The 25,695-nt window shown below is 37.9% G+C and overlaps 1 protein-coding gene across 2 annotated transcripts; it reads left to right on the top strand.

Moving 5' to 3' along the window:
• The first annotated feature begins 1,956 nt into the window (after window positions 1-1,956).
• ZHX1 (zinc fingers and homeoboxes 1) lies at window positions 1,957-24,821 on the top strand. 2 transcript variants are annotated; one of them, XM_040626011.1, is made up of 4 exons: window positions 1,957-2,094; window positions 8,663-8,775; window positions 17,877-20,726; window positions 21,122-22,059. In XM_040626011.1, the coding sequence occupies exon 3, from the start codon at window positions 18,102-18,104 to the stop codon at window positions 20,721-20,723; it is 2,622 nt and encodes an 873-aa protein (XP_040481945.1). In that variant the 5' UTR covers window positions 1,957-2,094; window positions 8,663-8,775; window positions 17,877-18,101; the 3' UTR covers window positions 20,724-20,726; window positions 21,122-22,059. The 2 variants fall into 2 exon arrangements, with proteins under 2 accessions (XP_040481945.1, XP_008687535.1); XM_008689313.2 differs by lacking the exons at window positions 1,957-2,094; window positions 21,122-22,059 and adding an exon at window positions 23,196-24,821.
• The last annotated feature ends 874 nt before the right edge of the window (window positions 24,822-25,695 follow it).

Here is a 25,695-nt window from a genome sequence, read left to right as displayed (position 1 = left end):
GGCATCGGGCAGTGAACCAGGCAAACAGCTTATAGTGAGAAGGAGGTGACTCTATAAACTGGTGCTAAGAAGATGAAGAGGAGGAGAAAAAGAAGGGGAAAAGGAAAGAGGGAGAGAAGAAGGGAGAGGGAGAAAGGCAGAGAGAGAGGGTGAGATTTGTATTCATCAGTCCATACCCTTAAAGGGATCTCTCTTTGTATTCCATCTCAATCTCTTCTCACCTCTCAGTTTGATTGATGTTTTTACGCTCATGTGTTTCACTTGGTTACTCGACTGTAGCCTCCTTGAAGACAAATATTGTCGGACTCAGCTTTGCATCTCCTACAGTGCCTGACGAACGCTGGTGCTCAAAAACCTAGCTGTTGAATGTATGAACAAAAGAATGAATTTCTGTGTCTGAAGTATTTCCTTTCCCCGAAAGAAGTCCCAAGCAGTTTCTCAGTGGGCACAGTACTGCCCCCTAGGGGGCGTCCTGAAATTTTGTAGGGGCAGTTTTTGTTTCGTAGTTTTCTTATTGGGGCCAGAGTATTGACATAGTAAAAAACATATCTTATTTTTCTTGATGTTATTATAGTATTTTAGAATAAACGACTTTCTCTTCTTCCACCTTTATAACATTACACTGGTTTATTGAACTTATTTGTGTAGTTTACATTATCTGTGAATTTAATTCCAGGAGAGTAAAGTGGTGTTATATTTTTGTTGTAAATACAGGATGTTGAGTATGGTAGGGTTGAGTACCTCTGTCTATAAGATCATTAAGCTTTGCTTGCTTCTCCTTCCCAAAGCTCTAGGACTCTAAGATGAAACATAAAAATAAAGAAGCTGATGAACATTGATTTCAACAATCAGGCTTCCACTTTAAGCAACTGCACATTTTAGGATTAATGGGGCTCAGGGGAGCATTGCTGTCAAAGCACAGAGGGTCCAGCGTCCAGGCCCATGAATCTGTGCACAGTAGCTTGGAGGGTGAGACGTTTCTCTTCGCTTTGGTTTGCACGTTTTATAATTTTGTAAGTGATGGGAAGGTGAGGAGGGGCGGTTGACGCCGTTCGGTTTTCTCCAAAGCCTGCGTCGTTGGCTGGCCCCCTCCGCGGGACTAGTTCACATGGAAGCTGTCCGAATTTGAAGACCACGGCTTGAAAAGAAAGCCCTTCAGCAGAGTGGTTCGCGAGCGGAGAAAGGAGGGCTTTCGGGTAGCAAAGGGTGGCTCCGTCTTCAACGGCAGCTCGAAGTGAGGTTGAACTGAACTTTCGGTGTCGGCGGGTGGAGCTGCGATTTGTGGTGGAGCGGAGACCGGGAGGCGAGAAGAGGCGGGGCGGCGGTTGACAGAAGGTGGGGCTTCGGTCTGGAATCCAGACCGGTCTCGGGGAGGCGGGGCTTCTTTTGACAGTGGGCGGGGATTCCAGCGAAAGGGCGTGGCTTGGGTGGACTGCTCCCAGGAGATGGGGCTTACGATGACAAGGGGCGTTTCTTGCGATCCGATGGTGACATTAGCAAGGCGGAGCGCCCAGAGGGCAGGACCACAAGTGACAGAAGGCGGGGATTGAGCTGAATAAAGACGAGGCTTCTGTTGATAGTGGGTGGAGCTACCGCCGGCAAGGGGCGGGGCCGCTTCTAGACCTGGAGAAGGCGGGGCTTCTGCTGACAGAGGGCGGGGCTACCACGGGCCGGGGCGGGGCTTCTGTTGACAGAGGGGCGGGGCGGCCCCTACCTCCCGGTGTGCGCCAATCCAGAGGGTAGAGGCCCGGGTCGAACCCCAAGGGAGCAGCGGGGTCCGGGAGCGGAGAGCCTGGCGCGGAGCGGGGTGGGGGCGCGCGGACGGCGCGCGCGCGGGAGGGCCCCGCCTCGGCCGGCTCCTTCCCTCCCTCCCCGCCCCCGGTCGGCCGCTGGGGCGCGCGCCTCGCCTCGCACCCCCACCCCCGACCCTCCACGCTCCGCAGGGCCCGCCGAGCTGCCGAGGCCGTGTGCCGGCCCGCCGAGCGGTTCCGGGTGTAGGGTTCACAGGTCAGAGTTGACTCCCTGAAAAGTGCAGCCGGTTTGAAATGCAAGATGGCGGCGGCGGGGCGCTGAGAGGCGCGGCGGCCCCTGCAGGTAGCGGCGCGAGCCGGCTCCGGGACGAGTGGGCCGGGACGCCGGGGGACTGCGGGGGGGAACCGGCAGCGCAGAGCCTGCGAGCGGCGCGGCGGCCGGGGAAGGCGAGCGGCGCGCGGGCCGGCCGGAGGAGGGTGGCCCCAGGGCAGGGACCCCGGGGGCTCAGCTCGCTGGCGGCGGCGGGTGGCGAGGCGGACGCGGCGCGGGGCGTCCGAGGGGGAGGGACCCGGCCTTCCTGCACCAGGGAATCGCCTCCGAGGGACTGCCCCTGAGGCTCCTTCGCGCTTTCGGGGTGTCTGCGGCCGTCGAAAGAGCTGGGGGTGGACTCCGTGAGGGAAAATCTCAGCCCCAGTCCTTACGAGAGCACTGAGGAACTTGGGACTGTTGAGGGGAGTGAAGACGGTGCCTCCGGGAGGTTGGGGGGGAGGGGGGGCGAGGCAGGGACGGCCGAGCCCAGCGATGTGGAGGGTCCTAGAGGAGGTCGGAAGGCCTGCCCTGAGGGGGCGCGTGGCCTCGTGGGGACTGCCTCTCGGAGAGTAAGGAGAGATCCTCTGGCTGGCGCTGAACGCCTTGGCACTGGGTTGGAAACCCGGGAAACCTTTCGGGGGAGGCTGTACCCCACTTCAGAGAAGGCTACGCACCCATTTCGGGGCCAGGCGGTTCCCCCACTTTGGGGCAAGACTCAGAATTGAGTCCTTAAGAACAGTATTCCGTTTTGAGGAAGACTGGGACTTAGAAGTTAATTGAAGAGAATGGAAACGTTTTCCGTCCCTTTCAGAAGGGAGACAAGGGAGGCCGACCAGGGACTCCTCGGAGCCTTGGGGCCTAACGGGAACAATCTCCCAATCTCGGCGGGGAATGAAGGGCTGGGAAGGAGCTGTGAGGGCACAGGGAGCGGGGTCCAAGGATAGGGAAGAAGAGCCCTGGCGGATGCCCTTTCCCTGTGGATTCACACCAAAGTTCTAGGTAAAGGGACTTGAAATTCTTTGTTTCGTGCAGCTCCCTCCACCTCTCCTCTCTATAGGTAACAAGGAGGAAAGCAAAACCCCAAAGAGAAGGTTCCGTGTGATATCCTTGGTTTAGGTTAGCGAAGCAGCAAGCTCCGGCCAGGCTTCAATGAGAGAGACTCAGGGTAGGGGAAGTAGGAAGCGGGGAAAGGGGTGGATAGAGGAGGAATACAGGGTAGAAGTGGGGCAGAGTGGGAATTCCACAAGGCTTTTCTGTGATCACAGCCCAGAGCTGAAGAAAAACATGAGAAGGAGCTAATCTTTGTGGGGGAGAAATGTAAAAAAAAAAAAAAAAAAAAAAAAAGGCTGATAGTTTGTAATGTGACTAGTTGGAATTCATGTAACTTGAAAAAGCAATTCTCTTGGAGGTTAAGAGGATAACAGAAAAGGGGGAAATCAAGGATTGGGAGATACAGGGTTTACAGGGAGGAAGAAGCAGCTTTCCCTCCAGGAAGAGTGCCTGTTTGTGGGTTTGGAGTGTATATGTGCGCCTACCTACATGAGTGCACCTTTAGTTTCCTCGGTATTGGTCATCATATCTCAGTCTTTGTCTGAAAGCTTTAACTTGTGTTATATGGTGTTACATGCGTTATCTTTGTGTCTAAAAAAATATCCAAAAAAAAAAAAAAGTCGTTTGTTTTTATGCCATCAGTGAGGATGAATGGGAGTTGATTTTAATAGGGGTATTGGTATTAGTATATCCATAGGTTTTTAAAAATTTCTTAAGTGGCAATTCTGACTCTTGATTTCAAGCAAAAGAAATATGGGTGCTGCCAGAGACAATGCATAACAGGATGTAAAAGGGCTCTCATGAATATTTTTTCCTCTTAATCTGTCTCTCCTTACTCTAAGCATTTTAGGACAAAACTGACTAATCTTATGCAAAATAAAATGTAAAGTGTTGGGTTCTTTCAATACAGAAATGATAGCATTTCACTTATCAGTGAATCTTTTTGTAGAAGTACCTCTCCAAATGCTTTATTTAATGATCAGGATTAAAGTGAGAAAAAAAGAAAATAAGACTTGGGTACCTGATGACAGCTATGATTCATACAGATTTCTTGAACCATTCTAGTATTTTTAAAAGAGCTTTAATGTCTTTCATGGAAATGTCTTCTCAAACACATTTCAAGTATAAACTAGTTGAGAGCTGCACATTTGGAGTATTATTATACATGTGAGCTATTCTTTGGTTTCCCCAAAGTGCATGTAGCTCTAGTTTTGTATTCAATTCTGAACAGATTAGGCTGGATGAACCAGAGTGGCACTGATGCCAGATGGTTTGAAAATATGCTAAGGCTGAAAACATAAATGTGCTTGTGCTGTGCTTGTACTCATTAATAGTAGATGTCTTTCCCTTATAGCGAGCTTATTATTTCACTGGATTTGGAGAACAGTTTGTGAATGATGTAGCAATTATTTCATCTTTGGTGATACTTGTAAGGTTTTTTTTTCAATAAATGTGAATAAAGTTTTACAGTTATTTTATTAGTGAACTTAATAGCATAGGTGAGGTGGTTCATGTTGGAGATTTTCTCTTTTGTATTATATTTTACATTAAAACTGAAAGGTGATGTTATAATGTATTTATAGTTTCTTTCTTATAATGTTAATCGGGCACAAAAATGGGTTACTTGGGACTTAATTTGCTGTAAATCATGTCTTTATATTTAAATGGAAATACTCTTAAAATTACTAAAATGATTACAAATGTAGCTGAGGAAATAAACTTTTTATGTACATTGCATCATTGTGCATTTGGGCTCAAGAGAATCTACATATTTGAATATTAGCGGTGTTAAAGCTTCAGTGCCTAAGCTAGGTTTTATTCTAATATCATATTCATTAATTTAGGGAGGTGTTTGGAAATATGTATTGCACTGTAACCAGTGTAACACATTCACTTTTACTTCTAAATTTCTTTTAACTTAAAATCCTTCTAAACCATCCTATGTAATCTCAAAAGTAATTTAAGTTACATTTAATTGAAGGGGGAAAAAAACTGTGATGTTAGCCTTTGAATAATAGCCAATGTTTCCATAATATTACTGATCTATTTTATTGTATCCTTGTTTCTCTGATATATTTGTGGTTGTGAATAACCAAATTTGAATGGTTGAAGCTGCTGATTTATATTACTAATCAGGATATACATTTGAGTTTACATTTTGGAGATTTGTATTTTATACAGTTAATTTTTAAAGTAAATATTTATATAAATGTTTATGTAGTTGCCGAGTTTTGACCTTAAAGGACACTTAATCTTTGCAGTTTATATAATCAATATTCTATGATGTATTCAAGAGGTAGTAAGAAGGTCTTGTATACGTTCTATCTAAACAAAAATATGATGATATACTTTGGAAAAGAAGTTTTTATGAGCAGGTTAAGAATGACATTCATTCAAGGCAGTTAACATTTTTTACCTTTTTTTTTTTTTTAAAGTAGGCTCCACACCCAGTGTGGAGCCCAACACAGAGCTTAACGTCATAACCCCAAGCTCAAGATCTGAGCTGAGACCAAGAGTCTGTCTTGCTCAACCAACTGAGCCACCCAGGCATCCAAGGGAGTCAAAACTTTTATGCAGGATTTTTGTTTTCAGTTTATAGATTTAGATTTTTAAAAGCTGGTAGTCTCAAAGCCTATCTAAAAAATCAAAACGTTAAAGTAGTCGCCATATACATATTATTTTAAATAAAAGAACTTTGTCATTAAATTTTAGTGATTTTAGATTTCCCATAGGATTTCTGACTCTCTTTTCGCCCTTCTTGAAGGTCTTTCTTTCTCTCTCTCTCTTTTTTTTTTTTTTTTTTTTTTTTGGTTATTGGGAGGAGTGAAAGGAGATAGAAAGATTTTGATATTTCTAAGCACTTCACTTATAATTATGTTTTTCTTCTATACTAAGTCTATTCCTTTTTACCTTCTAATATTGTCAAAAAGAAGTTTGTTTAAAACTTTGCTGGGGGGCGCCTGAGTGGCACAGCGGTTAAGCGTCTGCCTTCAGCTCAGGGCGTGATACCGGCGTTCTGGGATCGAGCCCCACATCAGGCTCCTCTGCTATGAGCCTGCTTCTTCCTCTCCCACTCCCCCTGCTTGTGTTCCCTCTCTTGCTGGCTGTCTCTATCTCTGTTGAATAAATAAATAAAATCTTTAAAAAAAAATAAAAAAATAAAAAAAATAAAACTTTGCTGGGCATGGACTGTATTTGATAGTGAGGGCATGGTGGGGGGACAATTTCTCTTCATAACTACAATAAGATGATTTATATGAGAGCTCTGTTAGTTCTATGAAACACCTTTTAAAATGTGTTGTACATTAATGATTCTCCTTGAAGCTAAGGTCAGAGGAAGTATGTGTATGTTGGGGTGGGAGGTATAAATTATGATTGATTAATGTCTACCTGTTAAAGCCAACTTGTTCTAGCATTGCTTAATATGCTCAAAGGTATGAAATGGAAAATAAAATTGATTGTTGCCCAGATTTTTAAAATATTTTATACTATCTTAACATCTAGCAAAGTTTATGTGAAGACTTCCTTTGTTGTATAACTTAAAGTTAGTATCTTAAATAAAAGTCAGAAAAATCTAACTGTGGACTTACTATGTGCCAGAAAATATTCCAAACCTGTGTTACACGTGTTTACATGTGTTATTTTAAACACATGTTTCTAGAGCCCCATTTTAGATGAGGGGGTGATGGCATAGACAGGCTAAGTCATTTGTCTAAGACCACATAGATAGTAAGTGACAGAGCTGAGATTTGAACCCATGCAGTCTGGTTCCAAAGCCCAATCTCTTCATCTTTATTTACAGTCTATCTTCTGCCAAAACAACTCATCTGTTTTATTATATGATGTATATGGCTGAAATGACTAATTTTTGAAGTTCATTCTAATCTTAAAATTTTAAAAGATACTTTGAGTTAGAGAGAAGTATTTTAAAATAATGCCAGTTTCAGGAGCTGGAATACCATCAGGCAAGTATGCTTTTCATCCAGAAGTATCAAGAAGCTCATTTGTTGCTCCTCTAGTTGCCTTGTGCCCTTACATGTCTCAGCAGCTCTTCTCAAGAGACTCTTCGTTCGGTAAAACATCTTGCAATTACTGTGTGATTCAAGAATGGATTCAAATAGGTTACCAATTTCCTATAATATTAATAATTCATTTTGGAAAATAACTTCCCCTCTTTGGCAGCTGTTTCCTATCTTCTCTTCTAGTCCACATCCTGTAGATGGATAGCTAAGGAGTTTCCGAACAAGGAGATACCAGGAAATGAAACTGTAGAATCCCAGGCTGCAGATAGTAGGATGCTCCACTGGGCCTACCAGGAAAATGCTCTTTTCCTTTTCGTGAAAATAGTATAGCTATTCAGCCTAAGCTTTAACTTAACCTGGGAGTATTTTACTAAAGGGTTGGTGTATTTACATTATTTCTTAAGAGCCTCTTCATGAACGTGTATATAAAGACAGACAGAATCAAAGGATAAGGTATTTGAAAGAAATCATCTTCCTTAATATTTATTTGCTTGGTTTATAGAGTTTCCATGCTTAAAAAACAACAGCTAAAATCTTCAACCCTTCAAAAGCACTATTTACTGTTATTTATTAAGAGAAGCAATTATAGTTTTTATTAAATTTTCCTGATTGGTTTAAGTACTCTGAATAATATGGCACAACATTTTTGGACACATATCTCAATTTTTGGAGAATGATTCTCAGTTTATTTCATTGTACAGTCTGATGCTTCACAATACACTGATTGAAAAGCCATTTGGTAGTAGCTTTCTTGCAAAAATGAAATAAACACAGGTCATTCCATTACATACCACATGCTTTGGGGTAGAGTACCACTAGTTATTGGCTTGTTGCCAGCATTAATAATCCTCTCCATTCCAATTAACGCATTATAAATTAGGATATAGATATCAGTGGGTTTATGTGTTAAACATATAAACATACACCTCCTCCCATAGTATGTGATCTAATGCATAGTTTTAGTTTAACTAAATTGTGTTTCATAACTTTTGTGTACTAATATTTTGCAATTTCCAATTTCTTCATCTCAGCTTTTTTACTACAGTCTGCATATATTCACATTTTGAAAATTTTTATTGAAAATAATAGTGAAAATAGTACTTGGTTGTTTTATATAATATAAACAGAATTTGTTTTTAAAGATTTTATTTATTTATTTGACACAGAGAGGCAGCGAGAGAGGGAACACAAGCAGGGGGAGTGGGAGAGGGAGAAGCAGGCTTCCCACTGAGCAGGGAGCCCGATGCGGGGCTTGATCCCAGGACCCCATGACCTGAGCCGAAGGCAGATGCTTAATGACTAAGCCACCCAGGCACCCCTATAAATAGAATTTTTGAGAATGTTTTAAATTTTGTGTTTCTTACTAATATTGGGTTTGGCATTTAAGTGATTCTTTTACAATTTCTATGAGGAAATTAAATTTTTTTTCAAAATTACATTTATTTTTAAAAAGCCAAGGCATAAACTTTAAAGTCCTAAGACTGAATTATATCTAGGATAATAAAGTGATATTACTCTTTTTTTTGTAGGAAATGGCAGATAGGTACTTCAGACCTGTTGGTAGTGATGGCCTGAGCTAAACACCTAATTTGAAGGGACACCCTCCGTGTCAAAGAACAGAATGCTGAAGAAGCTATGGCAAGTATGTGTTTCATTGTTTGGGTATAGTAAAACTCAGATTCTGATTATGCTGGCTTTAGAGCCCATGATACTATATTTGGCTAATGTCTTAAAAGCTTTTCTTAAAAAAGCAGCCCTTAGTCTTGACACTTTGTTAAGAAATGTACTTTCAAACTTGAAAAATACAGGAGTATTGGCTGCTTTAATTTCAAAGGAAATTGCATCACACTTCATGATAAATCTATGTGGCATATTAATAATTGATTTTTCAATTAATATTTGCTGAAATACACTGTGTGTCAGGCACCGCACTGGTGCTGTGGTAACAGTGGTAAACAAGACAAACGAAGGTCATGAGGGCAGAGAACTTTAGTGTGGGGAAACTGATCTAGAAATTTTAGTTTTTTTTTTTTACCTATATCCAGAAAAATGCTTCAAGACTTAAAAGAACAATTCCTGGAAATATATTTCCAATATATAGTCTACTAATAAGAGTTAATTATAATTCTAAAAATTAGGGTATTGATGATTAAGTACTTTGTTTTAGGTTAAGCACGCCAGTATTTAAATATTTGAATACATTTGTACATAATTACTTTTGTATTTTATTTAACTGACATAAACTGGCTTTTATAAGAAGCATTAGATCACATACCATAGTGTTGAAATATTTACACGTCCATGCAATTGTTATTTTATTTTATTTTATTTTATTTTTATTTATTTATTTGTCTGAGAGAGAGAGTACAAACAGGGGGAACAGCAGGCAGGGCAGGCAGAACAGGCAGAGGGAGAAGCAGGGTCCCCGCTGAGCAAGGAGCCCAATGCGAAACTCGATCCCAAGACCCTGGGATCATAACCTGAGCTGAAGGCAGACACTTAACCAATTGAGCCACCTAGGCGCCTCCAGTCCAATTGTTATTTTAGATAATCCAGAAAGTACTAGGAAAGATTTTTTTAAAGATTTATTTATGTATTTTAGAGAGTGTGTGTGCGCATGTGCACACACAAGTTGGGGGGGTTGGTACAGAGGGAAAGAATCTTCAGGCAGACTCCCAGCTGAGTGTGGAGCCCAAACCGGGGCTTGATCCCACCACTCTGAGATCATGACCTGAGCTGAAGCCAAGAGTTGGAGGCTTAACTGACTAAGCTACCCAGGCACCCCAGATTGCATAGCTATTAATGTGGTGGTTCAACTTTCATTTTTTAAAAATTGTTAAAGTCCTTACAAGCTGACATTACTAATACTTATTACTATTATCTTTAAAAGTATTTTTAATAATTGACTGATTATATCTTGAGTGAAACATGTAACAGTTATTTTATAAATAGGGAAGGTAACAAACAGATGAATGGTTTTTCAGCCTCTCAATGATAATCTCACTTGTAATCAAGAATAGCATTCTTGTGTTAGACTGTCTGTGAAAGATTTAACATACCTCCTTGAGAAAAGTAGGGGAAAACTATTTCCAGCAAAAAATTACTTTGGGGTAATACTACAAGCCTTAATAACAAAGATAGGAGATTTCATTATAGTGCTTATTTATGTATCACTCTCAATATGTTACATACCAACCTACACGCCAGCAGAAGGTAGAAAACCAGTATGTTAGAGTTACAGAGACCTTTCAAAAGACATTTCACTCCTCAAATCTGGGGTCAGCTCTTGCCAGGAGAATTCCGTCCGGCTTGGATTCTTCTTTTAATCTTATTAAGGTTGGCTTTCTCAGGTGGAAAAAAAACAGGTAGAGAGGATAGAATTTCTAAACCGTTAAGCCTTAGTTTAGCATTAGCAAAGGGATCTTCTGAAATTAGATGATTTTTGGCCACAGTTTCTTCAATACTTTTATTTTTATCACATTTACTCCTGTCTATATTCACCTTCATACTCAAATTTTTATTGTCTTGAGACCATTTTGGCAATTTTCTTGAGATTTATCCCTTAGGTAATGATTCTAGGTTACCATAATTCTTAAAAACATTTGTTGTGGATACAAATTTGGGTTGTCAAATTTCTCATTTAACTTTTTTAGGAACTTGACCATTGTTTCTAAGTATTTTTACATTTTGGCTTTGAAAAATGCCTCAAGTGTATAAAGGCCAAAATGGTTTTGCTTTTCTTAATTAAAGAAAACATCTTCTTAGACACTTTTCTTTAACATGGTGAATATTCTTTGTTTTAATTTGACCCCATTATTCTTTATTAAAATTATTATTTCATGCATTCTGTGATTTTGGTGGGTTTGTAACTTTTAGTTTGAATACAAACATATAAAAATAAGTATTTTCAGTTGGCTAAACAGAACTCTGACTCAGAGAATAAGAAGTGAAACTAAATAGAATACAGAGTTCTAAGAATTCTCAGTATAGGTATGAATACATATCCTAAAGGATTCTCAGTTTATATTTTAGCTACCCTGAGAACAGTTTTTAGCTAGTACCAGCTCAAAACTAACATAATCATTAAAAATTATAGTTATTTTATGTGTTCATATTTGACTAAGAACTGGTATGAAAGTTGTTTTTATTCACATAAAATCTTACCAGTATAATATGATTTTGTGGCTAACGAAGCAAGTAAATTGTTGTCTGTTAATCATTTAATTTGAAGGATAGGACTGCCAAAAAAATAGAGGCATGGAAATTCAGTATAGTTGTGGCTCTGCTTAACTATAAAAAATTTTAGACTTTTTGTAGCACTAAACATAGAATTTGAAACAATCTACTATTTATAGTGTATTACATTGAGAACTTATTTTTTAATCTCTTTAAAGATGTAGAACACCATTAGAATATAGTTTTTTCCCGGACAGAAAAATAATGACTCTAAGTTCAGATTTGCATTTGCTGTTTTTTACAAGAATTCTTTTCTCCTGAATTTCACTGCAGGACTAATTCTGTGAATGAATTTATCTTCCTTGTTTCATTCTTAAACAGTCCACTAATTTAGACATATACTACTCATACATAAAACTGATTTGTTACAACAGAATTACAGATGTTGGTTAATATTTGATGAATATTCATTGCTATATTTTAATAAATAGAATATTCTATATATGAGGATGTTTTAATATTCTAATGACTAAGGTAGTTTTATTAGTAAGGATTTTACCATTGAAGTAATCTACTAGAAAGTAAATGCAGTTGTTCTTTATAACTCCTCTATAAATGAGTGTTTAATGAGGTAAAAAGTTATAATACACAATTTTAAAGGTTTTTTTTTCCCCAGCAAATATTAATGAGGCCTTGATAGGCAATGTGTTGGGCCTGGGGATATATAGTAGAGAGCTAAGTAGATATTCTTTCTGACCATGTAAGAACTGCTGTTAGAATTGTCCCCAGTTTTTATACTGGTGATAAAATGAATTTTGCTTTCATTAAATGCTTTTCAGTAGAGAAACTTTGTTGTAATTATTTTGATGAATTAAGAATCATGAATTGTTTAGGGAGTATCCTACCCTCAGGAGAAGAGCCAGGATTCAGATAGAACCATGGGAATTGGCTTGACCTAGATCCATATGGGGCAGATTCTGAGTGCTCTTGAGGGTTCATAGAACTAGTTTGACTTCTCAGACCATGGAACAGCTCCCAAAAACGTGTGGAATACACTTGAATGTATACATACTCAGGGATTTCTGCTTCCCCTGGAAAAAAACCTTTATGTAGCACATGTTTTTGCCTTAAAAATAGAAAGTAAACTTTGTTTCCAGCTCCAGACAAATGACCATCAGAATATTCTAGTCTATTTGCAATTTTAAGGCCTTGAAATAATTTGTTTGTTGTATTTTATAATAAAGTAATGTTATAATAATATTAAAATTTGTATATAGCACACACAAAAATTTCACTCATAATCTCATGTGAAAATTTTATTTCTTTATATTCTCATCTAGTTTTTTTCCATATGCCTCCATATTTTCCAGTTATTTTATAACTAATTTGAAGATTTTGTTGTGATTTTTTAAAAAATTTAACAATAAATGGATAAATATTTTTTCATATTCCTGCACTTGGTCTTAGCCAAAAGGCTGAGAAGTGATTTTTTTTCATATTCCTTAATTACTCTTGATGACCATTTTTTAATGAACATATAACAGTTGTTGATCAGGTTGGGTTTTTTCATTTTGTTTTATTTTGTTTTTAATCATTTTTCTACTGAAAAGTTAACTGAAAATAGCTTTCAAATATAATTATATTTACAGTGCTGAATGCATTTAGAGCATAATTTTTTATCTTATTGGCAGTCTTCACTTTGCGTTTTAATTGCAAAGCCACCTAGCTAGCTACTCAGTTGTGCAACTGAACTCTACCCCCTCTTTACAGGTAAATAGTGCAAGGTTCCCCAAATTGATTTTGAGCTCTGTTTTTAGTTGACCTTCAAGTAGAGGATGAGATGCCTGTCAGCTAATAATGATTTCTGTATGGCAATTTTCCTGTCTCAGCCCCATTGCACTTTAATGGTAAAAGGAAATAAATTGGAACTACACCAAAGCAATTCTTAATTCTTTTTTACTCTTTCTGCTTTTTCATTCAATTTGTGTGCCTTGTCAGCTGATTAAGTTGCTTGAGAGAGAGAAAGAGGATAATACTAAATAAGTGGTATTTCTTCATCTCCCAAAAGAGTTTTTCAAAGACTAGAAAATAACATTAATTAGGTATCTACTGTGTATCACAGTGTGTGAAGCATTTTTATTTGATCAGCCTCTGAGGTGGATTGCACCCTTCTTACTTTCTCCAGGGCAGCCTTTTCTGCTTCCTTTCTAGAAGCCTCCTGCAGTAGGCTCATAGAGTTCCTGATATTGGTCACAGTTATTTTAAGTGATTATTTACTGCCTGTTTTTCTTGCTCAACTAGTACCCGACAGACCTGAGGCGATCTGTCACTGTCATCACCTTACGGTAGTGCCTAACACAGTGCCTGGCTCATGGTTGACATTCAACGGATGGCTGTGTGAATTTGTTGAATTGAAGAATCTTGGTTTTATAGGTGAGAAAACTGAGGTTGATACTGAGTAACTTTTACAGTCACTGAACCACTGAGTGACAGAGGAGACTGCAGAACCAGTGGTTTGATCCTATATCACAGCGCTTCTGTGAATGTATTCCTGTGGACCTGGTTTCTTCTGTCGTAAAAATGGGCTGTTTGTACCGAGTGCCCTGCTTCCTCCAAAATCATGACCTTATATAATCAGGACCCTGAGGATGCCTTTGTTTGCACTTTGGTCTATTTTTGAGCTATATTATACATTACAGTAGAATTGAGCCATTGGACCAAATCTTGAGGTTCTTTTGGGAATTCTCAGTCTCCCTTTAAAAATATGTTAAACAATATAGTGACTCTGGTTTTGTTAGGTAAATGTAAACAGTTTCAGGAGTAAAGTGGGAAGAGTGTTTCTCAGCTCTGTGTATTTGGGTATAGAAGTAACCTGAGCTTGAAGCCATCTTTAATACCCAAGATAATCAGATTTGAGTCTTTTGCATTACTGAAGACTTTTTTTTAAAAAAGGTTCTCTTTCAAGTAGCTTGTTTAAGTTTATATTGCCAAAACCAGTGCTTTCAAAGAAAAACACACAATGGTGCGTATACATCATTAGATTGTAAAATAACCTATGAATATTTTGTAATTTTTTATGAATTTAGCAAAAAATATTAAGGCTTTTAAAATTTTTTAATATCTGCGTAAATTCTTATGAACTGACCATTCTGAGCTAATGAGCTTATAAGGAAGAGAAATAAAAATAATAATTTAGCAAATTCCTATTTTTAAGTGAGATAAAATGAAAAGTGGGCAGTTTAACGTAAGACCTAGATAGCCAAAAGAATAAAGGGATCTTAGCTCCTCAAGTTGCTCTTCTGTGTCTCTTATTAGTACTGGTTACTCTGTTCTACCCCTGGGTGCCCCAGCCCTGCCTTACACAATGAAACAACCTGAAGGACACGTTAAATTCACTTTAGGTTAGTTTTCAAATTTCATGGCTCAGCAGTGGTAAGCTGAGGAGGATTTTTGGTGACACTGATACATTGTCTTAAAAGTAGTTAAGTTTTTAAGGCGCAGGCTTTCAAACACATCTCAGAACCCTTCAGAGGTAGAAGTAGGGTTTGTAGGATCCATGGGATAGGGTCAGGAAGTAGTTTAGCCTCTCTACTTCTCCAGTTAGACAGCTGTTCTTTTATCTGTTTTGCCCCAAGGCTTCTCATAGAATTTTGTTTGAAGAAGGGGCTCCGCTGCTTACAACAAAAAGTTTCAAAACCACCACTAAAGAAAGGTAGTTTCAGAAAAACAACAACAAAACAACAACAACAACAACAAAACCTATCTTTGATTTTTAACCATTAGTCTACTCCCAATTAAATATAACCTGAGATTCTTGGAGAATAACAGGTACAAAATAGCTTACTCCCTGCCTTTCAACAGTTCCCCTTCACTGCCAAAAATGGGGGTGCTGCTCATTTGTTACTCAACCTTATTTCGAGCTATTTGGGGAATTCCCTGTTTCTAATGACAAAAAAAAAAAAAATGATCAAACAGCTATACTAGCACTTGAACAAAATAGTTAAAATCCTACTGAATTGGAGAGATGGCATTAGCTTAGTGTATAATATTCAGTTAAGAAATACTTTTAAATATCAGTGGTTTCTTCATATTCCCTTAGAAATCAAAGGCTGTTTCGGGGAGGGGGGTGTGGAATGACACCTTTGAGAATAGGGATTCTTTGAAAATAGGATACTATTATTACTAAGCTGATGCGTTTTATTTAATAATATGGGAAATTGGGAAATGAGTGATATTTAGGCCAACTTTCCATCTGTTGCTTGGATCCATCAAATGGATATGTAGTATATATTTGAATAATCCCAGTGAGGAGGATCTTGCCCCTTTCAAAGTCAGGGCATTCTCTCTTTGGACAGTTCTTTTTCCTAAAAATGTTTCTCCTTTTCCTGAGTCAGTATATCTCCTCATACAGACTGGGTTTTGCTTTATAATCTTTGAAGTAAACTTTTCTCCTCAGTTCAGATAGGACAAGAATTATACTAATAAGTGAAAATAGTATTAATTTGTGGTAGAGAATAAATGAGCCCACTTAACTCATTTTATTCATTTTTCTTTGGTTTAGACTTCAGAAGCACACTACCTTTCATTGATGTAGCATTAAAATTTTATTTTAAATATTTGGGTACAAAATTATTAAAATGTATGTGTATGAGCATAATTCACTTTTTCTTGATAAATCATGGTCATTCTTGTGAATTTCAGCTACTCTTCTCTGTGGTGTTGCTCTCAGGGCTTGTTGAGTTTTTCTTTATTCAATTTTCTATTAACATATACGGTATTAGTTTCAGGTGTAGAATTTAGTGATTCGTCACTTAAATACAACACCCAGTGCTCATCACAAGTGCCCTCCTTAATCCCCAGCACCCATTCAGCCCCTCCCCCACACACCTCCCTCCAACAACCCTCAGTTTGTTCTCTATTGTTAAGAGTCTCTTATTGTTTGCTTCCCTCTCTTTTTTTTCCCCTTCCCCTATGTTCATCTGTTTTGTTTCTTAAATTCCACATATGAGTGAAATCATATGGTATTTGTCTTACTCTGACCGACTTATTTCGCTTAGCCTAATATACTCTAGCTCCATCCATGTTGCTGCAAATGGCAAGATTTCATTCTCTTTGATGGCTGAGTAATATTCCATTGTATGTTTACACCACATCTTTTTTATCCATTCATCAGTCGATGGACATTTGGGCTCTTTCTGTAATTTGGCAGGGCATGTTGAGTTTCATAGGACGTTTTCCTATTCATTCTAGTTCAAGTTAATAAAAATTTAGTGAGTCCCTTGTTCTAGGCTCTTTGTATGCAGAGGGGATACAGAAATGAATGAGAAGTCAACCAAGATAGTTCAGCTGGAAGAGCATTATACTGGAGATACAAAGGTCCTTGGAAGAATGAGACTCACCTATAGTAAGGAGACCAGGAATATGGATAGGTTGTGGGACAGAAATATAACACTCCTCTGCCACAATCCAGTAAGTACTTGACTAGAAGATGAACCGAGGAGGAGGAGGTCGGATCCAAATTAAAGGGAGAAGGTGATCTATAGGGCATACAAAGATCATCACAGCATGTGTACAAACAAGGCTCCTGGCATAGGGAACAGCCTCTATCGTGTGCCCCTGGAACAGCAATTGTGTCTACTGTGCCCAAAGCATAAGAAATAAGAGTCAGGAGAGAGATGTCAGGAAGTTGAGGTTGAGGGCAGGTGTGAAGAGAACTACATGTGGCTTAAGGAGTTTGGGCTTCATTCTTCCAGCACTGGGGAAACTTTAAGTCAGAAGCCTGATATGATTAGATATGTTTTATAAATCCTGGTAGCATTGTGGAGAATGATTAAGAATAATGTTTCTGAAACTTTGATCATCCATATCTATCTTTGCTGCTTCTGTTGTACTTGGCTATGCTACTAGAATGATAAAACGGACCAGAAGGTGGAAGAGGGCATAACTGATGAATTGAATTTCTTATACATTTAATGGCCATAATCTCTGAGTACCTGTGACTGCTTTTTTATAGTTTTAAATTTCCTCCCTTGTTAACAGATTATCATTTCAGGGGCGCCTGGGTAGCGCAGTGGTTAAGCATCTGCCTTCTGCTCAGGGCGTGATCCCAGCGTTCTGGGTTCGAGCCCCACATCAGGCTCCTCCACTAAGAGTCTGCTTCTTCCTCTCCCACTCCCCCTGCTTGTGTTCCCTCTCTCTCTGGCTGTCTCTCTCTGTCAAATAAATAAATAAAATCTTTAAAAAAAAAACAGATTATCATTTCACATTGATAATAGTGTGCTTGCCAAAGCAGACCCTTCTCACACTTCCCTGTCAATATAGAGCTGGCTGAAAAATCCAAGTAAACAAGCCTGGGGCTGACCATGAGTACAGTATGTGACCTTCAGTGATTTGGCTTGGAGACATGTATTTTGATCCTTAGAGGATTTTTTTTCCTGGTTCTGGTCTTATTCTAGATCTTTATAACTGAGCTATCCAACAACTTCATGTAAGTGAAATATAACTGCAGTTTGTTTAAAAGATCATAATCATGCATTTAAAAACACTTTTAAATTTATTTTAATGTAGGTGATTGGAGCTGTGCTTCAAAAATTTCAGCAGTTCAACAGTATTTTATCTGCCAACAATAAGCTCTTTACTTGATTGCACCATGAAAAAGCTGCTAATGAAACTTGTTGAACATAAAAATGGACTTGAAGAACCAAAAGCCATTGTTTTCAAATGAAGAATACTGAACAGTTCTAAGCCTCAATGCTTTTTAATCACCACTGAGATTTTCCTCATAACATCAGAATGGCAAGCAGGCGAAAATCCACAACACCCTGCATGGTCCTTGCCAGTGAACAGGATCCAGACCTCGAGTTGATATCAGATTTGGATGAAGGTCCTCCTGTACTTACACCTGTAGAAAACACCAGAGCAGAGAGTATCTCAAGTGATGAAGAAGTTCATGAATCTGTGGATTCTGACAATCAGCAAAATAAAAAAGTTGAAGGTGGCTATGAATGTAAATATTGTACTTTTCAAACCCCAGATCTAAATATGTTTACTTTTCATGTGGATTCAGAACATCCCAACGTAGTGCTAAATTCATCCTATGTTTGTGTCGAATGCAATTTTCTTACCAAAAGGTATGATGCACTTTCTGAGCATAATATGAAATATCACCCAGGAGAAGAGAATTTTAAGTTGACTATGGTGAAACGAAATAACCAGACAATCTTTGAACAGACAATAAATGATCTGACTTTTGATGGTAGTTTTGTTAAAGAGGAGAATTCAGAGCAAGCTGAACCTACAGAAGTTTCTTCTTCAGGAATATCTATCAGTAAAACTCCAATCATGAAAATGATGAAAAATAAAGTGGAGAACAAACGGATTACAGTTCATCACAACTCAGTTGAGGATGTTCCTGAAGACAAAGAGAATGAAATCAAACCAGACCGTGAAGAAACTGTGGAAAATCCAAGTTCTTCAGCTTCTGAATCTAATACAAGTACTTCCATTGTAAACAGAATACATCCAAATACTGCCAGCACAGTCGTGACCCCAGCAGCTGTTCTTCCTGGGTTAGCACAGGTGATAACCGCTGTATCAGCTCAGCAGAATTCCAGTTTGATTCCCAAAGTCTTAATCCCTGTTAATAGCATTCCTACCTACAATGCTGCATTGGATAACAACCCCCTTTTGCTTAACACCTACAACAAATTCCCTTATCCAACAATGTCAGAAATTACTGTTCTTTCTGCTCAAGCAAAATATACAGAGGAACAGATCAAGATATGGTTTTCAGCCCAACGCCTAAAACATGGTGTTAGCTGGACTCCTGAGGAAGTAGAGGAGGCCAGAAGAAAACAGTTCAACGGAACAGTACACACTGTACCTCAGACCATAACTGTTATTCCTACACACATTTCCGCAGGGAGTAACGGTTTACCATCCATTTTACAGACATGCCAAATAGTTGGTCAGCCTGGTCTGGTCCTTACACAAGTTGCTGGAGCGAACACCTTGCCGGTAACAGCCCCTATAGCCTTGACCGTGGCTGGGGTTCCAAATCAAACAAATGTACAAAAAAGTCAGGCACCCGCTGCTCAGCCTGTTGCAGAGACAAAGCCAGCAACAGCAGCAATCCCACCTTCTCAGCTCGTCAAACACGAAACCGCAGCGGCAAACCCTGATTCATTTGGCATTCGGGCAAAAAAGACTAAAGAGCAACTGGCCGAATTAAAAGTCAGCTACCTTAAAAATCAGTTTCCCCACGATTCAGAAATTATCAGACTCATGAAAATCACAGGCCTGACTAAAGGAGAGATTAAAAAATGGTTTAGTGACACGAGGTACAACCAGAGAAATTCGAAGAGTAATCAGTGCTTACATCTCAACAATGATTCCTCCACCACTATTGTTATAGACTCCAGTGATGAAACCACGGAATCCCCCACTGTTGTTACTTCACAGCCTAAACAATCCTGGAATCCTTTTCCTGACTTCACTCCCCAGAAGTTTAAAGAGAAGACCACAGAGCAGCTCCGTGCCCTTCAGGCGAGTTTTCTGAACAGCTCCGTACTCACAGATGAAGAATTAAATAGGTTAAGAGCGCAAACCAAACTTACCAGAAGGGAAATTGATGCTTGGTTTACAGAGAAGAAGAAATCAAAAGCTTTAAAGGAAGAGAAAATGGAAATAGATGAAAATAATGCAGGTAGTTCCAAAGAAGAAGCTGGAGAAACTTCTCCCAGAGATGAATCTGGTGCACCTAAGCCAGGGAGTACAGGCAAGATCTGTAAAAAAACACCCGAGCAGTTGCACATGCTTAAGAGTGCTTTTGTCCGAACACAGTGGCCGTCACCAGAAGAGTATGACAAGTTGGCCGAAGAAAGTGGGCTTGCTAGAACAGACATCGTCAGTTGGTTTGGGGATACCCGTTATGCTTGGAAAAATGGAAACCTTAAATGGTACTACTACTATCAAAGCGCCAATTCAAGTAGTATGAATGGTCTGTCCTCCCTTCGGAAAAGGGGGAGAGGGAGACCCAAAGGAAGGGGGAGAGGAAGACCACGTGGACGGCCAAGAGGAAGCAAGAGAATGAACAACTGGGACAGGGGGCCATCACTCATAAAATTTAAAACTGGAACTGCAATACTTAAGGATTATTACCTGAAGCACAAATTTCTTAATGAGCAAGACCTTGATGAACTCGTGAACAAATCACATATGGGCTATGAGCAGGTCAGAGAGTGGTTTGCAGAAAGACAGAGAAGATCAGAGTTAGGAATAGAATTATTTGAGGAAAATGAGGAAGAAGATGAAGTTATTGATGATCAGGAAGAGGATGAAGAAGAAACAGATGATAGTGACACTTGGGAACCCCCACGACATGTGAAGCGGAAGCTTTCTAAATCAGATGACTGAAATGTAAGTTTTTCATCTGAGTGTATGTTCATCAACCACATACAGTTAGAATAGTCACCTTGTATCTGACACCTTCACTTTTGACAGTTTTTTTCTAAAATGGTTTTCCTTTTAGCTAATAAGAGGACTAGGGACCATGACTGTGGCCAAGAGATACGTGATTATTATGTGTGGTCTGATTATTATGATTGTTACATTTATTATGTAGAATTTAATGCTGCTTTAATTATTTACTTTTTTTTACACAAAATGTTTTTTCACTTTGTTTTAAGGGAAAGTTACCCATTCTCAGAGAAGGGAGACTGGTGGGGGGGGGAGGCTTCACAAATACTAAAGATAACTAAAATGTATTGCTTGCAACCCTCCTTCACTAAAGCTTCATTTTTTGCCTATTTAAGGAAAGAATTCAAAAACGAAAACTAAAAAGAAGGGGAAAAGTGTACCGAAGGACAGACTTACCACAGGGGCGAGGATTGCTCAGTTTTAGGAAACTAGGTGAAAAATGGCTATCTTTTTTTATTCATTGTATTGCCCCAAAACTATTAGGTTTTTAACTAGAGTTTAAAATGTTTTATGTGTTAAAAATATTCAGTAATTTTTTTGTTGAAAGCCAAAGGTCTGTTTTAGGCTCTGTGTAAATTCGTATTTGCTCAGATGGCATCTGTTTTTGAAAACTGTGATATAAATTATTTCTGTCTTAGAGATCAAAAGGTAAATAACAGATTTGATATTAAATTAACTCGGTTGCCTAAAGTATCTTCTCATTCTTTGTTAGAAAACAAACCTGCTACCAGCAGAAACACTGCATTTGTTAAAAAATACGTCTCTTGCTATAAAAGCGCAAGTAAACATGCTTTAAATCTGAAAGGTTTGGCATGTTCCTTAAATTTTAATTCTTTTGTAGATTGAATCAATTAAAATTTCACTGTATACCTGATTTGGAGTTAGGAATTCAATTCTTAATACTTCTGGAATTTAATAGCATAGTTCTATTCTTTCCTACTCTCTGTTTTAGAGTATTCTAGGATATAACTATAGTCTATTGAGAATAACACACTTGTCACAAAACGTTTGTATATGTCCATCAGTAGTCCAAAGCATTTTATTATCAGAAATTACTGTGGTGTTCTCTAGCAGTAAAAAAGGAATCGAGACATAGATCCTCATTATCGTATGAGCATATTTACTTACTTCCTTAGCAGTTTGCATCCCTACCCACCCTCTACTTTTATGCTCTGTTATTCTGCACAGTATTTCCTTAACTCCCCCATGTCTTCCTCGCTGGCTTTATTTATTTTGCTAAACAATTATTTATAGAGAGCTTAATACGTACCAGGCGCTTTTCTTATTGCTTGGCAGTCCTTTTCCAGCCTTTCTTTTCATAAACATATTTTTTCAAGCAGAAAAACAGATGAAACTAAAAATGTACCTATTTTAGAGTAAATCTCACTGCAGTTCATAGAGCGTAATGTAAGTCACAGGAAGTTAGACGGTTTTGCGCAACTTTATCCTAAAGTACCACCCTCCGTTTCCTAATATCAGAAATTTTCAGGACAGTCTTTCTTCTGACCCAGATGCATAAAATATTTTTAACAGGCATTTTTTTTTTTATTGCTAAACACAAGAATTCTCACTCAGCCAAGATTAAATCAACAAATGTGTTGCTGCAGTGAACTGTCCCTGTGGTTGTAGTAACCTCAGCAGTGATTCTGGAGGGAGCTGCAATCTTCTAAAAATAACGGGAACTTTTTTGCACATTTTTTGACTTTAAGTTTGTGTGGATAATTCTCATGTTCTATATTGATACGCTAATGGATACTATGATCAAAAAAATTCATACAAATCTACAGTTTTCAAAACATTATATCATATCTGTTAGACATGCACTTTCATGGTACATATTCAGGCATGCCTTTTAAAATATTCGAAAGTCTAAAATTATAAAACACATTAATTAGCAAGTTACTATTGGCTTCACAAAATGTTTCATCTTACAAAGGATTCACCATAAGTTTCCTCTTAATAGTTATTTCTTCACTTAAATATGGTTCAGTTTACCAAAAATAAGTAACCAAAACTTTTCCAAAATAGTTATTGCAAAAAGTGAAATACATATATATCTTTTGCACAAGCCAGACTTGTATATATAAATAGAAAAAAATACAAGAGCCTTTAAATTTCAGTCTGTTTGTTACAAAAACTGACAGTGAAATATGTACTTCCTACCAATAATTGTTTTTATAAATTATTACATATAGGTGAAAATGTCTATATGCAGAACGTATACATAGGAGTTGCACACAAACTGCAGTGCTTTATATAAGATGTATAGCAAGTGAGCTCAGTGTGAATAAGCAAATACAGAGCATGTATTTTCATGGCTAATTTGTATAATTTTTGTTTCGAAAGTGGTGAACATTAAAATATGGTTTTCTTTAAAATTTTAGTTTTTATTATGTTTTTCTTTTATAGCTTCCTAAAATGTTGGAGGAGAATCAATTCTTCAACGCAAGATGTCTGATTTACTGTGAATGGGCCCAATCTTTGATGACACTGAAAACGTTTTGGGGCATACACATTCTCAAAAAATAGGATCCAATACCCAAAAGAAATGGAACTTAATGTTGTGCCAAAGTTAAACTACTGCATTTGGCGGAAGTTCTGCAATGTAAATAGAACACTAATTAAACAACTTGTAAAAATTCGAATTTTAATATAGTACATTTTTATTCTGATATGATGGAGATGTTCTGATTCTTAGACTTTCTGAGGGGGTTTAATGACCACTAGAGCTTGTCCTCATATTTTGTCCAGCTTAATATACTGTATGTCTAGTGAGATGGGCCTTATTGCCTGTATTCTTTGATATGTGATTAAGCTCATAGCTTTGAGTGACCAAACATTTTACAGAGTAAAAATTGTTAGAAACAGGAGAAAGAAAAACCTGATTTATTTCTATGTCTTATTTATCAGGTCCTGCACTAAGATTAAAATTTGTGTATGGGCTTGGACAATTTCAGTGTAAGTGAAAAAAAAACAGCCTATTGACACATGTTGAAACTGTAAGATTTTGTGATATCATTGGCCCTTAATGATTGGATCTTTAATTGAACACATTCATGGAAACCACTATTACTCTGTAATACTCCATTCATTTTTTTCATTAGAAGCTGAATTTGCTTTGTATTAAACTAAAGATAATCAATACTGAAGAAGGAAAAGAAAATGGCATAAGAATTTGGATAGGGTGAAACTCTGAAATAAATATTTTACCAAAAATGTGAAGAAGAACCATATAGTAAATATATACTTAGTGTTTTCTTACAATCATATAGAAATCAGAAATGTTTGTACAGGTATCAGATCAGAATTTTCAAGAATTATCTTTCACGGAAATTCTACTTTGTGTAGCAATTTCAGTAAAGAGAGAAAAATTTCTGAACTGATCATAATGAGTTAAAGGTTAGCTTTTCACTTATGAATCATGGGAGTGTTAACTGTTAACTCTTGCCATATCAGGAGACTGAAAGTTCATACTAACTTATAAACTTTGTAAAAGACCGGTGCTGTTCATTCACGTTGAGAAGGACCCTTTTTTTGTGACTACAGGATCGTTTTTCAAAATGTGCTTTCTTCATAGAAAAAAATGTTCAGTTTAATTAGCTCTGGATTTTAATTAGCTCTGGATTTTAATTAGCTCTGGATTTTTCTGAATGACCGGATGTAGTGGGCTTGGCCAGTTTCTTTTGTCTAATTTAATGAATAATATTAAGCTCTTGTTTTTACCTAAATGTTTGTCAGCTAATGAAATGTTATGAAAAAGCCTTGAATATGCATGCTGCTTTCATTTTTATAAACTTTTTATTTTTTAACTATAGCTTTATTAGTAATTCCAAAATGCTGCAGTTTAGCTGATTTCTTCACTCAGACAGCTGGCTTTGTGGGTGGCTTTTTCATACTACTGTTAACTTTTTTAAGAAGAAGCAATGTAAAGACTGTAACAATTTAATGCACTAAACTCTTCTTTCTTTTACACATTTAAAAACTTCTTAAAGCACTCTGTATTATAATGATTAAATTGCTCCCTTTTTTAAACCATTGCTAATGTGGTCTGACTTTTGTTTGACAATTTTCATGTTTTCAAATTTGAAATGTCAAGTATTAGAAATGAAACCTTTGAATAATACACTTATATTATGTTTCCCTTGCAATATATCAACTTTGTATAGCCATAAATAACTAGTAGTAATTTTCCCCTCTGTCTCTTTCATAAACTTGGCACTTCATTTGGCTCTGATATTTGATAGCTTTTAAATATATTTATTTGACAGAGCGAAACCCCTCTTCTCCCGGTTGATACTATCTCCTTGAATACAGAATAAAAGTTAGCAGCGACTTGTAGTTTTCAGTGATTTTTTTCCCTTTTATTAACTGAGTTTTTAAAAAACAGTGGTAAAATACACATAACAAAATTTGTTACTCTGTTTTTAGGTGTATGATTCAATGGCATTAATTATGTTCACAATGTTGGGCAACTATCACCACTATTTCCAAAACTTTTTCATCATCCCAAACAGAAACTCTATAACCATTAAGCAATAACTTTGCATTTCCCCTTCCCCCCTGCCCCTGGTAACCTCTAATCTACTTTCTGTTTCTATGAAGTTGCATATTCTTGATATTTCAAGTAAGTGGAATCATACAATACTTTTCCTTTTGTACCTTACTTATTTATCATGTTTTCAGGGTGCATTCATGTTGTAGTATGTATCAGAACTTTGTTCCTTTTTTTTTTTTAACTAGGCTCCATGCCCAGTGTGGAGCCCAATGTGGGGCTTGAACTCACAACCCTGAGATCAAGACCTGAACCAAGATCAAGAGTTGGACGCTTAACCGATTGAGCCACCCAGGTGCCCCTGTCCCTTTTTATAGCTGAATAATATTCCAGAATGTTTTGTTTTGTTTTTTGTTT

The sequence above is a fragment of the Ursus maritimus genome, unplaced genomic scaffold (assembly GCF_017311325.1).
Source record: "Ursus maritimus isolate PB19 unplaced genomic scaffold, ASM1731132v1 scaffold_9, whole genome shotgun sequence".
Taxonomy (NCBI): domain Eukaryota; kingdom Metazoa; phylum Chordata; class Mammalia; order Carnivora; family Ursidae; genus Ursus; species Ursus maritimus.
Note: the sequence above shows the minus strand (reverse complement) of the source record. Positions and strands in the feature narration are given on the sequence as shown.